The sequence below is a fragment of the Lampetra planeri genome, unplaced genomic scaffold, assembly GCF_965212315.1.
Source record: "Lampetra planeri unplaced genomic scaffold, kcLamPlan1.2.h2 scaffold_546, whole genome shotgun sequence".
Taxonomy (NCBI): Eukaryota; Metazoa; Chordata; class Hyperoartia; order Petromyzontiformes; family Petromyzontidae; genus Lampetra; species Lampetra planeri.
In genome coordinates, this window is record NW_027615369.1 from 30352 (window position 1) to 46549 (window position 16198).

A 16198-nucleotide genomic window follows, 5' to 3' on the forward strand; every position below is an offset into this window, starting at 1 on the left:
CTCAGCTCTCAAAGTTGTGGATATATCGGGTAAACGAGGAGCCATGGCTGCGTCGAAGTTCTGGTTGCACAAGTAGTAAATAAAACAGCTTTAAGCAGAAATGTGAAGCTCATCTTTCGTCCATTGACATATTTTTCTCTTAAGTGACAATATGACGTTTGAACTGTTTTGGGTTTGACTTATAACACATAGTTGGCACAGTTTTGTTAATTGGATAGTAAATTGGAATAGGGTGGCTGACTTTAAATGTAAGAAACTAATCCTATTTGCTGGATTGCTGAATTTGAAGTACTTTACTCTTTATTGATTGATTCCTTTTTGTGAGAACATAACACATACCGAAACGAAAGAAAGCTTCATTTACATATTGTCTAGTTCGTCTACATACATTTTTTTAACTCAAAAATATGTACAAGAAGTACTGTATATGCTGGCACTGAATGGAAATCACAAAATAACAATGACATTTATTTCTGTGCTCACTGTTTCATCATCTTCATCTCCTTTCCTCTCTAACTGACTTGTGTCTGTGCGACCTTGTGCTGTGTGCAGGTGGTTGTGGGGCCATGTACGAGATTCACATTGAGTCCGCGGAGTTCATAGGGAAACGGACTGTTCAGCAGCACCAGTTAGTAAACCAGGTGACCATTTAACTTTTAAACATTAACACATGTCACAGGGAGGTGTTGCATATTGCTCTGACTAAGTAATCTACATTGACAGTACTTGACATGTTTTAATTAATTGAAGATATTTTACAATAACAGAAATGTTTTGACCTTTGAATTTAATGAGTCCTTTTGTCCTCTACAGGCACTCAAGGATGAAATTGAAGGAATGCATGGATTGCGAATATTCACCGATATTCCAAAACATTAGTACAAGAACCTAAGTGTTTGTTGTGGTCCACCTGTCTATGATGTACAGTTTTCAATCCGACGCTATCAGTGGTGGACCTGCAGAGGAACACATATCTATCACACTCACATTTAATTGTCCATATATATTTTTAAAATCACTGCAAAATGCACAAAGTGACTTGATTAATGTCACATTACATCTTGTCTGTTTATCTTCTCAGGGTTGATGATGAAGGACATGGTGTATTGATAAAGCAGTCCTGCAGATGAGCTGTCTTTGTTTTAAACAGGATGTTTGCAGAGTGTTACATGACAGAATGAGCAAAATATATGTGAAATTGTTGGGGCTGATTAAATCCAAATGAGCTGCTAAGAACTAAAAACTATGTACTAGAAATTCAACTTACATTAAAACGCACTGGCTTGTTGACTTGTTCTTTTACGCCTTTTCTTTATGCTAATTGATTAAATATATTTATTACAGTAAGAGTCTGCGCACTGAATAAGCTGCACTGACGACAAATGTTCTTGTTGCATATAATCACTGACAGATAGTGGTCAAGTAACTGCAGCGCATCAATCTGCCTGGAGATGAGTTGGGTTGCATGTCAGAGTCCAGCAGAGGGCGCTGGTGCAACTGCCACAACAAATTCTATCAATTTCTGCATTTTCACTGAATTAAATGCTTATACCATGTTTATTTTACTGAAATAGCAAATCCAAATCAATGATTATTATTAACTCACACACTGGTCAGTCAAAGTTGTATCATATACGTTTTCATATACATAAAAGTGTGCATAGAATGAGTGAAGTTCAGGCATATATGAGCATTTTGCCTCTCTGAGCGTTTTTAGTCCTTAGATACACATTTTTTTCTGTTTATTACTATTTCTGTTTGTGTATGCGTCGGCTTATGTACTATGACTGAATAACTAGCTAAATAATGTTAGTCGTTAATGTGTGCTCAGATGTGACTCACTTATTCACAACTGCATTCCCAGAGAGTTTTCAATTGTATTTGCATATAAACTGACAGTCATTAAAAACATTTTCTATATCGTCACCTTATTGGCCTATGCCATTTTTTTCATTGTTGTGTTTTTTTCCCCTATGTCAGCTCTTCATGACGATTTGGTTCGTTTTTTTCTGTAAAAATGAAAATATGACAGGCTATTATTTTAAGAGGGCGTCGTTTCAATTAAAGTTCATTAGTAACACCTGAGATGAGGAACAACAAACTCAGAATTTTCACTAAACTTGTTTTCTGATACGGGTCCCAGCGACAAGTACAATGAAGTTGTCAGATTTCCAGACGCACCTGAAGGCATCACACTTGTTGAAGGTTTCTTTCATCATGAGGCGCATAAATGGGTTTTAAACGTTTGTGCACATCTCACCGACAGATGGCGCGCTTGACACTGCAGAATGAAAATGGGCAAAATGGACCAATTATAGAGTAGAAAATGTCAGAAACTTGGTGTGAATCGTCGAAGCAGGAGGACTGGAAGCAGGAGTACTGAAAGAGGCAGGTCTGAGAGTGAGTGACCAGAAGGTGCAACAGGCTTCAGTGAGAGGAGGCGCAGAGCTGCTGAGGAGGAGGAGGAGGAGGAGGATGATCTCCGACATGGCTGCAGAAGGAGCAGAGATGACGGAGGAAACTGACTTCATGATCGACACAAACGTGGGGCAGAAAATCGCAAACGTGGAATCGGCCGGTGATGGCAAAGAGATGAGAGCGGTGGTGCTGTCAGGGTTCGGAGGGCTGAACAAACTCCGAGTCACCAAGAAGCCCATGCCCGAACCTGAGCATGGTGAGGTGAAGATCCGCGTCAAAGCCTGGTAAGGTGTGTGTGTGTGTGTGTGTGTGTGTGTGTGTGTGTGTGTGTGTGTGTTTGTTTGTGTGTGTGTGTGTGGGGGGGTCTCCTCTGGTGTCTGCTCCACAGTCATTCCCTGCAGATGGATGTTTTGTAGGAGACAACTGTTGCATTTTGTCCTTTTCCACTCCAGAAAATCCATCTAATGATGGAGCTAAACCTCTGTCCTGTTGTTGCTGGAGGCTGTCTGCTGGCAGACCTGTGAATCGGGGAATGGATGAACTGAGATGGCTGATTTTTGTTGAAATAAGATAAGGTTGCTGTGCCAGCAGAGACTGAGTTTGGCCTCTGTATACACAGAGGAAAACCTATGACTCATTGCTGATTACGAATAAATAGCACTCCTGTAAATCTCTTCTGCCTGAACATATTCAGTTACAAGCTGCAGGTTTGGAAAGAAAATGTTTATCGACTTTTCCATGGAAAAAAACAATAGATGATTGTTAAAACCAACAAGCAAACAAACAACAAAGCCATGGACCATAGAAACTGCCTTCTATCTATAACCTGACAGTTCAACTCCAATCACACAATCACTATCTTCTCAGAGCATTAATGTAAATGTGTTTTTGTTTCATAGGTTTTGTATTATTTTTTTTCTTTCCAAATGTGTTCTATTACATCACTGTGGCATTTTTTATTTTATTTTATTCCTTTTTTTCATTTCTTTAATTTTTTTTATTACTTTTTATTGCGCCAACCTTTGCATTTGCATTCAATAAATGCAGGTCTGCTTTATTTCTGTCAAAACACTAAATGTTAGCAGCTTTTGTTGATTCTCTATTTCAGTGGTTTGAATTTCCTGGATGTGATGGTTCGTCAGGGGACCATTGAAAACCCTCCTAAACCTCCACTTGTACCTGGATTTGAATGCTCTGGAATTGTGGAGTCCCTGGGCGAGAACACAACAGGGTTTGAGGTCAGCCTCATTACATCAATGAAGAACATGTCAGAACGTGAAGAACTGCGTCACGATGAGATGATGCTGATCTGTGCCTCCTCGCCTGCGTGCATCATGTTTCTTTCAGATAGGAGACAGAGTTATGGCCTTTGTGAACTACAGCGCCTGGGCGGAGGTGGTTTGCACACCAGCAGAGTTTGTCTACAAGCTGCCAGAGGAAATGACGTTCACAGAGGCCGCAGGATTCGCTCTGAACTTTGTCGTGGCTTACATGATGCTCTTTGAGGTCGCCAACCTGCGAGAGGGAATGTCGGTGCTGGTCCACTCAGCTGGAGGCAGTGTCGTAAGTTCATTTCCTCTCGTGACCTTTTCAAAACAGGCTCCTGGTTCATTTAATCAGAATCAGAATTACTTTATTGTTGTTTTTCAAAGTACTAGGGGATTGTGTGCAGCACAATACAGGTAAAAGAGTTAAGAGTGAGATAAAGAAAATAAGATAGGATACGCAGAAATAAGCTAAATACAAAATACATAAAAATATATGATTCACAACACAATATATCTATAATAATCATAATAATAATAAATACATAAATAACTACTTGCTTTATTCGTCCCTGATGGGAAAATTGCAGTGTAGAACACACAAACACTATTTTTTAATTCTAGCACTTATTTAACTTATTTAAAGATATTTAACACCTCGAGAATAAAAATAAAAGCAAAAATAAAATAAAAAATTGTCCCACGGAGGAATTTTACAGGATTAAGAAAAAAAATGTAGTAGAGATAAATAGTAGCATAACATAACATGCAGCGTTTACTGGTTTAACAAGCCAACTTGCAATACACAATGTACATGAGATGGTACAGAGGTGCGGATATTGAAATGAGAATCTTCTTTACGACGCGGGATGTGGATTCTCTTTGTGTTGTTGTGTTTGTCATTTTCAGGGTCAGGCTGTGGCTCAGCTCTGCTCCACTCTGCCCAATGTCACCGTGTTTGGAGTGGCGTCGTGCTTCAAACACACATCCATCAAAGACTCGGTGACTCACCTCTTTGACCGAAATGTTGATTATGTACAAGAAGTGAAAAAGTAAGTTGAGTCTCCGCTGATCGCTGCTAATCACTTTCCCACTGAGGGAGTTGGTCAAACCACCTTAGTATGCAAGGGTGCAGTTACCTGTTTGAGATGGTTGTGTGTGGCCGCCGTCCCCATGGCAACCATCTTTAGCTGCAGACGGAGGTCCACACTCGCAAAGTGGAACGACTGAGCCAATTAGGCTCTGATACAGCGGACGTTTCTTTGCAACAATCATGCTATAAACTTTTCATCTTACCTTCTGATTACTGAGGGAACAGTGAATTTATACATTTGTTGTTACGAATTTGATGCACGTCATGAAAAATCCCAGTTCCTACGCATTTAATGTGTTCATGCTCCTTTCCCACCTACACTTCAACAGCAGTCGTGGGATTAATTTGCCTTTCATCCCCCCTTTTTTACCCGCACATTCTTCTCAGGATCAAGATTAAAGTACAATTAAACGAGTCTCTTTACAAAAGGAAAAGAAGGGAATCACAAGACCTCCAAGCAAGTTTATCCGAGCAGGTGTCTCGTTCCACAGAGCAGAAAGAAAAGACTTAAGGGTTACATACTTTTCATTCTTTTACATCGATACATTTCTCTTTACTTGTCGGCAGATGAAGAAACAGAATTCTTGTATTTGTCATTAGTACAATAAAATTGTGTATGCCTTACAATGATAGGACAAGCATAGAAAGATTTTCAGTTATTTACAAGGGGCAGTGCACCATCATTGCTAATTTGGCTACAAATTAGCTAATTTCCATCCTAAATGCCATAAGGATGTTGTGAAACACCACTAAGATTGATGAAGTAGCTGCAGGCCAAGAAAAGCTCCACATCTATCATTAAAGTGCACAGGATCACGTTTATGAAGGTGTGATTTAACAGAGCCTGCAGTCTGGCAGTCACTGATGGATTTAGAGAAAACACTCATTTAAAACATTCCCACAGACATAAACATAACGCCGTTGTCCGCCTCCACCCAGTCCATCACTTCAGAAAATGTCTGTGTTCAGATGATGACATGAAAGATGAAAGTTCTTGTGATTGGGATTGTTTCAGGATCTCTCCGGAGGGAGTGGACGTCGTGTTGGACTGTCTGTGTGGGGAGAACACGGGAAAAAGCCTCAGTCTGCTGAAGCCGCTGGGAACTTACATTCTCTACGGTGGGAACCGTAATCACACTCTGGCCATAACTCTCTGACATCATCCATTTTATGTCCAGTCCAGACCAAAGATTCGAGGTGCAACGGAACGGTTGCAGCAACGGTGTCAGCGGTCTGAACGGTCCCATTGTACCTCATAGCTGGTCGGGGCTCTGTGGCTGTGTGCCGTATCGTCTACAAACAAACCAAATGCTAACAAATGCCATCATTTGAACAGAGGACAAGAACGGACGTGCTGATGAATCCTTTGGAAGCACAATAGGGTCTTCACGTTAGAAGTTCGAAATGCTGTGGTAAATCACCAAGAGAAATGCCAGAGCATGTATTGCTGAAATTCACCAATAAGTACTGTTCCCCTTTACGGCACACGGCAACACACCTGTTGCTGTGGAAACGAAAGTAGTTTACATGAGGTCTCAATGAGCAGTTGCAGCTTGGTGCCTCAGTGTGAACTGGCTGCTCGGTTGGAAGTTGTTGCACTTGGAATCTTAGTTCTGACTTAAAGGACATCTAGTGGCCAAGCAGCAGATTGTACTTCCCAATAACATAACTTCCTGAAGAGAAAGGGATTTCATTTCAAACATGTCACTTGTTTGACCAGACATCTTCGCTGATAGAATAGAATAGAATAGAATTTCTTTGCCTCACTAATCATGGCTGAAATAATCATAGTTTTTCCGGTGAAAGAAATTTGTTTTTTAATTTGTTTTTGTAATTTTACATAGGTGCACAGAAGAACGTCATCTGGTAGTTAATGCCTCCGGTGGAGGTTTTGCTTTCATTTAATTACAATAATTGAAATAACTGCAGCGAAACATACATCCGTTGTTGAACTGTAATCGGCTCCAAGTCCTCGTCTGGCTTTAAGTCTGGTAATCTGCGTATTTATCTGTACCTAGCAGTTAAAACCTCCCTCCATGTCTGGAACATCTGCCTCCAGACCTGGAAATCCAACATGTAGCAGGACGGATCCTATCAAATGGAGATATGAATGTGGCCTTTCTTACAAAACAAAATCGAATCATTTTTTTATGTCAGCTGATGAAACAGCGGACAGAACCACACCGCATTGGAAAGACATTAATTAAAATAATGGAATTAAATGAATAATTGAAAATTGACCATCCGTTTGCATGTCCTTAAAAACACTCTCTTTTTACAGCAGTTCATGCATGAAAGGGTTCTCATCGTACAACATGTGTCTGAGGTCAATTTTAAGGTGAAACACTTTAGCAAGCAGCTGCTGGAGAGGCTGGTGCTTTCTCACTGCCGGTCCATTAAGGTGAATAAATACACTCGTTTCAGTCCCCTGAATATGTCATTCGAACGCAGCTCAGTTCGCTGAATAAAACATAGGTTTTATCTTGTAATTGAAATATATTCTCAGTCACAGCCACCATTCTCATCTAATCTCTGCTAATTACTTTCAACCTCATGACTCCAGGCGATGGACTCATTTTTTTCATTAGTTACATGTGCAAATGCATGCTTGCACAGATCTAAGGGTCTAAAGGTGCCAATTGCCTCCCCCACTTCCCTTCATGGCTTTTCACTGACCAGTCACTTCTGTCCAGCCTTTTGCACGCAGCAATGCTTTATTTTTGTTTTTCCAGGCGCATCAAACATGGTAACTGGGGAAACAAAGAGTTTCTTCAGCTTTGCAAAATCCGTGAGTGAGAGATTCCCATCATGACCTGTTACTGCACATTTCACAGTAAATGAATGAAACATGAATGATGAACATGTTGCCCCCCCCCGTTCCAGTGGTGGCAGGTGGAGAAGGTGAACCCCATTAAACTATATGAGGACAACAAAGTCATGGCGGGATTCTCGCTCCTCAACCTGCTGTTCAAACAAGGCAGACACACTCTGGTGAAGTCAGTGATGGACAAACTAGTGTGTCTCTATAACCAAAAGAAGATCAAGCCAGTGGTGGATTCTCTGTGGGCGCTGGAGGAGGTAAGATTTGACGTGGACCCCTTTGGACCACCACATTTGTTTTGGAATGTTGTTTGTGGACATTAGCTTAGCCAGTTTATTGCAATTTACTTGATTATTATAATTTAAATTTATTCATTAAATTATGATTTTTTTTAACATAAAAAATAAAAAACGGAACAAAATGAAACAATCCAAAAGGGATGAAACACGAGACACAAAAGATGAACACATAAGAACGCAGAGCAGGAACATCCTGAAGTGAAATTCAAACATATGAAACGTTTAAATCTACGTACATATGGACAATGTAGCACAATCAGTTGAAATTCAACAAAAAGACGTTTGACCTGAACGAGAAGGCAGCAAAGTTAAAACATTAGAAATAATCTGTAAAAAGAAAAATAAAGTGATTCATTGTTTTTTTGGTTTTTTTTTTTTTATACTGGATGTGATAGTTGCTGCATGACTCATGTAGGCAGCCATATTTTCAGAATTCAGATGTGTGAGTTGCAGATTCCTGAGAGTGCAAACATAAATACTGTCCAAAGATTTGAGATGTTCATGGGAAACATCCCTGTGCTGCTATTGTCGTTAAAGTTTGGCAGAACGCTCGGGCCTTTCATCGGAGCTACCGCCCATGAGGAATCTCATTAGCGAGGAGGATGGCGTGGGATGTACTGTCAGGAACACGGCCTCCCTCATTTGTTCATATGCCTGGAAGGAGAATTCAGAGGGCGTCAGTTTACATGTTGACCATGGCAACCTTTTTTTTCTGGAATAACTGCAGGCTTTCACCCGCGGTAGTGTCAGTCAGGAAACCTTCGGGGTTCACCCATAACAACAGTGAATCCCATCCTCTAAATGTATCCTTGAGCGAGGCACTGACCTATTTGTACTTTCCTCTTGTGTTGCCCCGTTTCTTTAAACAAATGAATGTCACAATAGACAAAGACGTGTCCCGGTAATGACGTCATGAGTAATTTACTGAAATATGTGTGTGACCTTTTTGTTCACACATCACACACAGCTGTTATTGTTTTACCTCAGAGACAGAGTAAATGTCACATTAAAACCAGACTCGTGTTTTTAGCACTTTGTCGAGCATTCTTTGCAAACCTGCTGACAATGGTCAGCCTCAGAGGACGACTCTGGGAAATGTCTTTTTAATTGATAGTTACTGGGAGGATCCCAGGATATCTTTCTTCCTTGTAAACCCCTTAATGCATGATTTATTACTAAAAAAACAGCCATATTCTTTCTTATTTTAATGATTTTGTGACAGAAGTGCCCCCTGTGGGTTTTAAATAGCTGTCCACTGAAGTGAGCAGTGTGCATGTAAGGGTTAATATCACTATCATATTGTTCATCTGATCCGTGACTAAACGCAGTGAAATGATGTTCTGTTGTCAGGTGAAAGAGGCCATGCAGAGAATTCATGACCGAGGCAACGTAGGAAAACTCATTCTGGATGTGGAGAAGTCTCCTACTCCCTTGGTAACGTAACATGGATGTTTGTGGTTTAATTTGAGTTCATTCGAGCTGTAACTTAGCTTTCTCAACAAGTCCACTGACATTTTCTCAACAACATCATTCATACTACAACAGAACTTGCAAGAGTAGTTTTACAGCAGCTGTTTCCATGGCGATCACATGTTCAAATTGTTCAGAGGATCTTGTGTCTGTCTCTGTCCATATGCTACATATCGTTTCACTCACACATTTCACTGCTCTTGTGTGTGTGTGTGTGTGTGTGTGTTCGAGAGAGAAAGAGAGAGAGTACCTCAGCTCCTGATAGATCATAAATCCTTTTCACCACTAGATGGCCAGCGACAGCACTGAGACCAGTGAGGCAGGCGAGGAGGAAGAGGAGCCGGAGGGAGACAACGACAGCAAAGAGCGAATGCCTTTCATTCATTAGACTGATCGATAACACACACACGTGCTCCGGTCGCATGTATGTATCATATGATTTCAATGTTACTGTCACAGTTTGTTGGAGTAAAGGATCTCAGAGCAGTATTATTACACATCTTAACAGAGTATCACGAAGTCGATGTTTGCCAGACCTTTCTGGGATCCCCCTTGGTGTCAGCTTTTCTGCCACTGTGTTACAACTATTGGACTTTTGCAAACATGCATTTCTACGTGCTTACGTGACGTGATCAGTTTGAAAACATTTCAAAAGATGGATGAAAAAAAAAAGAAGCATGTTTAAATCCGTTAGGCGTTCAGCAGAGCGCTGCCAGTATTGTCCTAAAACAGACCACGTGCATGAAAAGGGCGTTTCAAGTTGTGGAGATGCAGCCAAGGGAGATGGAAGATGTTTGCATCATGTTTAGCTTCATTCCAGGATCACCAGTGCCTTTGACTTGAAATGCTGTATCACCGCAGAGTCTGTCACTTGTTTGTACCAAAACTGATATTTAAATTACGAAACGGTTTTGATCTCATGATGTAACACGATGATGAAGTGGTGCCATAATAGACTGAAGAAACTTTTACTAATATCAGACAGTGTTGCATTTATTTGAAGTGAATAGAAATGCTGAATTTTCAGGGACAAAAGGCAAAATATTTCAATACTGTACATTTCCTATGAAAACACTCATCGGAGGTTTTTTATTCAACCTGTGAGCACTCGATTGTGTGTGACGACTCCTGTGTTAGTCTGCTGTTTACTTGCCGATGCGGCAAAACAAAAGTGCCATAACTGTCCAAGTTGTGTTATTTTTAAAATCAAAGCTGGAATTTCTCTTTAGTTTTCCAGATGAAGGTGGGAACGCAGTGAAAGTGAGTAGATGAGCAGAAGAAACGGTGCAAAGCGTTCACACATTATGTCCTTCTAAAAACTAAAAACTGCTTGTGCCCAAGTTCAATTATAATCCATGTCAGTGCATCAGTGAGACTACTGACATTAGTTTAGAAATGTTTAGACCTAATTGTTACATAAGCTTAATGGCGTGTAGATGATTTCCATTCTAATGTCATCAATATTGTGTGTCAGAGAGACAGAAAGAAAGCGACAGTGCATGTTTTTTGTGTGTATGCAAAGGTGCCTTGTTAAAAAAAGGAAAAAAAAAAGAACAGTGTTTTTACCCTTTTCCTTACAAACTTTTGGTTTACCAGTGGTTCTATATTTTTGTCCAGTTTTGTTGTGCACTTGTTGTTTACTTGAATAAATTTATCTGCAATGTTTTCTGTGAGAAATGTGTTTTTGTTAGAAGCATGCTTCTGCGTATTTGCGTGATTCAGAGAACGGTGATCACTATGCTTGAACATTGAATCTTTGCAGGACGTCAATAAAGTCAGAAAGAACTGCTGCAGAAATACGTATATATTTATGCAATGAACTGTTTGTGGGTTCATCCTCAACCAATAATCTGCTGTTTTCTCGAGTTTAAATGTCACTCGGGGTGATGGGGAGGGATCTTGCTGAAAGACTTTCATGGAACAGTCTGTTCAGAACACTGCTCGTCAGATTGCAGCAGGTTGCTCTGCTATATCGAGTCCCTGTGTCTGAGTATTTGTTATTTCCAACATCTCACTCTAAAAATAGCCTGTGCCTGCACTGGACTTCCTTGGGTTCACAGCAGCTTTATTTGTGAAGATCATACAACTGGAAGTCTGTGTGAGGGACAAACGGTGGCTATGTTTAGCAGCACCAACGGAAATATGTGAATTTAACTTGTTTATGTTGTTTATGCAGATTTGTATCACACTTGCCAATTAAGTGGGTACACCAGGATTACTGTACTGGAAGAAAATACCTTTGGAGGATGCGACACTTTCGGACTGTGAGTGTACAACTCTATAACATTATCATTATTAGCATATGCAAACATGACACGGAACAGGGAGGAGAGCAGAGCAGAACACTGTGATAGTAAAGCAGTCAATGAATTTCCCGTTTGTTGTGAAATGAAAGGGGAGACTGCTCAGTGCACCTTTGCCCAAGTAAATATTTATCAAAAGCCAGACACAAGGAAGTCATTATTTGTCACTCCACCCTAATATCTCCCTCACCTCCTCCTCACGATTGGAAAAAAACTAAATTTGAGCCAATGCAACGACAGAGCCCAGAAAGGCCCACAGAGCTCCGGTATATATTGAGCTCCCTGTGGTGTTGTTGGTTCCCTCTCACAGCAGTACAAAGCTGTGTCACTGTGTGCTGCCCTGCAGGCTCCACTGGCCTCCAACATGCCGCGTCTGGCCCTTCCCGTCTCCCTCATCCTTTGCCTCTCTTTGCTCCACTTCAGCCTCCTGCCGCCCTCCTCGCATCAGGAAGGCTGTGTCCGCTCGTCCGTCCGGTAACTTTGCGTATATGTAGCACGTGTTTCTGAAAGAAACCGGCTTTCTGCAGATGTTTATCTGACCTGTGTTTCTTGTCTCTCGTCCTCTCTGCTGAGATGCAGCAGCAGGGGAAGATGATATGAAGGCCCAGCTTGAGAAGCTTTGGCAGGAGGTGAACTCACTGAAAGAGATGCAGGCTCTGCAGACAGGTACCGCTCTGACTCACTGTGAAGAGACTGCTTAGTTCATTATGATATTTTTAAGTGTGCTCTTAGTATGCTGTGATGTCGTTTATTAATATTGCATACTGATTTGAGTGCTGATGCTGAGCTGCACTTTTTGAGATGCGTTTATGCGTTGCATTAAATGTCCAGCAGAGGGCAGCCTGCTTATTATCCTCGATTATCATCTTTTCTTTTAAATTGAGTCTACTACTGTATGTGTTGTGTGTGTGTACATACATATATACATATATGTAAGTGTGTGTTTGTATATGTATGTTTATGGAGTTTTGTTTTGTCATTTCTTGCATTTAATGGATCAATTTGAATGTTTTTTTTACTGGTTTTAGTCTCTTTTAATGTTGAGTGCTAATGTACTTTTAATGTCTTTTTCTGTTGCAAAGCACATTCAGTTGCCTTGTGCTGAAACATGCTGTACAAAATATACTTTCCTTGCCTACAAATATGTGCGTATCTGACAGAGCAGATGTGTAAAGCAGCACTTATATATCCACATGTTGTGTTTTCAGTGTGTCTGCGGGGCATCAAAGCCCACAGGAAGTGTTACCTCACAATTGAGGAACCCAGACATTACCATGAAGCAAATGGAAGACTGTATTGCACAAGGAGGAACTCTTGCAACTCCCAGGGACATGATGGAAAACAATGAGCTGCGTGACTATGCAAAGAGGAGTGCTCCGGGCTCCAAGGACTTCTGGATTGGTGTGGCAGACATAGTGAAAGAGGGGCCAGTATGTTGATGTCAACAGCCAGCCAGTCAGCTACTTGAACTGGGACCGCTCCAAGAAGCAGCCCACAGGAACCAAGAGAGAGAGCTGTGTCGCTCTGTCAGTGGCTGCACAGGGAAAGTGGTACGACGAGGTGTGTCGCAATTTGAAAAAGTACATCTGTGAATATGTCATTCCGTAAAAAAAACAGCTGGATGATCCTTTATGTAGGTCAATGACCTAAAGTGTGCAAAACCATGCATTTGTTGTCAAGTCTGTGCCAAGTCCAATGACCCAAATAATAGTTAGAATAGCTCCTGGGGTGTGATACGTTCTGTCCAGTGAGGTTCTGACAACTCAGTCTTAAACCAATGACCGAATTATATTCCATGATGTGTCATTTTTGAGATCAGATAATGGGCATTTTCGTTAAATACATTCTATACCGAGTAAATGTGCCATTCAGTGAATTCAAGACTTCAGTGGCAACTGCTTATTTGACATGAAACCATAAAGAAAGGTACTGTATTATTAAACTATTAAATTAAGAGTGCAACTCTGCTCCTGTGGACTGGTGAACCCCACCTGTGAGCCCAAGACAAGACATGACAATCCTTTATTGTCCCACAGTGGATTCCTAATGTATTCCCTAATTGAACACACAACCCTATACCCCTGCACAAACAACAAATCTATGAAGTCATACAATAAGGATGGTCCTTTATTGTCAGGGGACCATTTGCATGGTCACAGCATTAAAGAATATATAAAAGGGTCCTAGAAAGAAAAGATAATAGCTAAGCAATATGTACAGGTGTAAGGAAACTGGAAAAATCCTAAAATCCTTAGCTGAGCTGAGGTGAAATATAGATGAACAACAGTTAGTTGTAGTGTGTGTGTGTGTGTGTGTGTGTGTGTGTGTGTGTGTGTGTGTGTGTGGTGTGGTCACAGCAGAGTCTCCACACAGCAGGCATATATGTCATTATTTCCATGTGAAATATTCTGTTAAAAACGGTTTAAAATCCTGAAACATTGCGAATCACTATTTCCGTGTTTTCCTGCGATCCTCTCATCTCTGTCCAATTACACGCACCTACGTCATCCTGTCCGCGCGCATCACGCACGTCTGTCTGGATGGGAATGTGACGCTGAAGTCGCGGAGTGAACACACGGCCATTTTTCTTCATTTATAGCAGGACACTTATACTCGGGGGGTACGATCACTTTGATAAGTAAACAAGTTTGGGCAAGTGAAACTCTGTTATTCAAGCATCCAGGCCGTAAACAAACAGAACACAAACCATGCTTGTGTTTACCTCTGCAAAGTTTTTTCGCTGACATCTCTGTCCGGATAAAGGCTTGTCTAAACAGACGCACAAATGGAAATGGTTCCTAGCGAGGAGAAGCAGTTCGTATCCAAAGAGGTGAGGTGATTGAGGATGTACAACCTCCGGCCAGTACCTGTCACGTAAACATCTGACACAGCAACGGTGTCGAAACTTTTGCGTCACTTTAGGTGTTCACGGACTGTGTGTGTCATTTTAGAAGCTAGCCCCAGTTGCTAACGGTTAGCTACGTATGACTTGAACGGCCTATGACATGGCTTACTAACGTTAGCTTTTTAGCTAGCATCAGTTAGCGGCTAGTTTTACTACGTCTTAGGCAAAGTCGCTCATGCAATAAATATCAAAGCAGGTTGCGTTTGAGGTGACATAAGGATTTCTAGCCTGCGAAATGGGCTTTATGGTCCACTAGGAACTTCTTGGTTGACATTAAGAAATCTCACAATCAAACGACATTTATCAGTATGAACCAACTTGCAAGTTACATTAGCTAGCAGAATTTGGCTAGCTAAATGTCGTCGACCGCTTAGGATCACAGCTCTACGGGGTAAACAACATGGTAGAGCCGAATACAAACGATAACATCATCATGATCACACCGTGAGCTGACTGGTGGTGTTAAAAGAACGTTTACCCACAAAATAGCACAGCATGAATATTTATTCTTGGGTTGTCCTGGATGGAACTTGTAGTTAAAAAGGTGTACATGTCAACATAAGCTAGTCAAATGCTACAGCTTAATTGCACAATAAGATTCGACAAGCTAACGTTAAGTCTTACTGAAATATATATGAGGTTTGCGTAAATACAAATCAGTTGTTCCCCATGGAGTTTGGATGAAATCAGTTTTGAAACAGTTAATTGACACGGTTAACGTTGCAACTACCTTTTTTTAAACGTTTGCTTATCGTGTTTGACTTCGGTCAGCTATCGTATGCGTTGCATTTTCCGATCGAAATGATTATTCCTTAGCCTTGATCTCCGCTGCTCCTCATCTCTGATGTTTTATTTCCCCCTCTCACACTAACACAGATCGGTCCACTTTACAGTCACTGTTATCAACAGTTAACAGTAAAGTCTGTAATTTTGTTCACTGACTGACTCTCGGTGTGTTATCGTGTCTCTGTCATGTCCAAAGTTAATGTTTTATGTTGCATGTACGTTTACTTAAAGAGTTGTCAGGCAACGGTGTTATCCCAATATTTAACGATGATTGTTGTGTTTGTCTGCACTTTGGGTGCATTTACGTCAGTCTGAGACGTGACGTCCACATACACAAAGTTCTTCGTCAAACAGTACTCCATTCACTGTACTAAATATCTCAGCCCCAGTGCAGACGTTTGCATGGATATCCTCAAACACCTTCTCATACCCTGCAGGACAACCCACTTGTATTTAAAACATGAATGACCTGACTTTTTAACCAGCCTGTTTGGTTGTATAGTGTCAAACATCAACCACCATTTGTGGGGCATCCTGTTTTTTTGTTTCTTTTAAATAAATTCATTCATAATTAAATCAGCGAACATTAAATCTATGAATGCATATTTGTCTATTGGATAACAGTAGATACTTCTTTATTGTTCCACAGTGGGGAAATATGTATTGTCATAGCAGTAAAATTGTAGGATTAAGAACAAATATGAAAGTGCATTGAACGAAATAGATATTAATGATTAAATATTAACAATATGTACAGGTGTAACAGTAGCACATGATATACAGTATGTACAAATCAGTGTTGGGAAGAATAGTCGTAAAGAGTATGTTAAAGTGACAG

The 16198-nt window shown here is 40.8% G+C and overlaps 1 protein-coding gene and 1 pseudogene across 1 annotated transcript; both read left to right on the forward strand.

The window, feature by feature from the left end:
* Positions 1–2487: 2487 nt before the first annotated feature.
* LOC144741437 (synaptic vesicle membrane protein VAT-1 homolog-like) lies at positions 2488–9754 on the forward strand. The gene is made up of 9 exons (XM_078623963.1): positions 2488–2702; positions 3527–3656; positions 3766–3981; positions 4593–4735; positions 5792–5895; positions 7509–7564; positions 7660–7854; positions 9247–9330; positions 9656–9754. The coding sequence occupies exons 1-9, from the start codon at positions 2488–2490 to the stop codon at positions 9752–9754; spliced, it is 1242 nt and encodes a 413-aa protein (XP_078480089.1).
* Positions 9755–12033: 2279 nt separating this feature from the next.
* Positions 12034–13277, forward strand: LOC144741438 (tetranectin-like protein pseudogene; annotated as a pseudogene).
* Positions 13278–16198: the final 2921 nt, after the last annotated feature.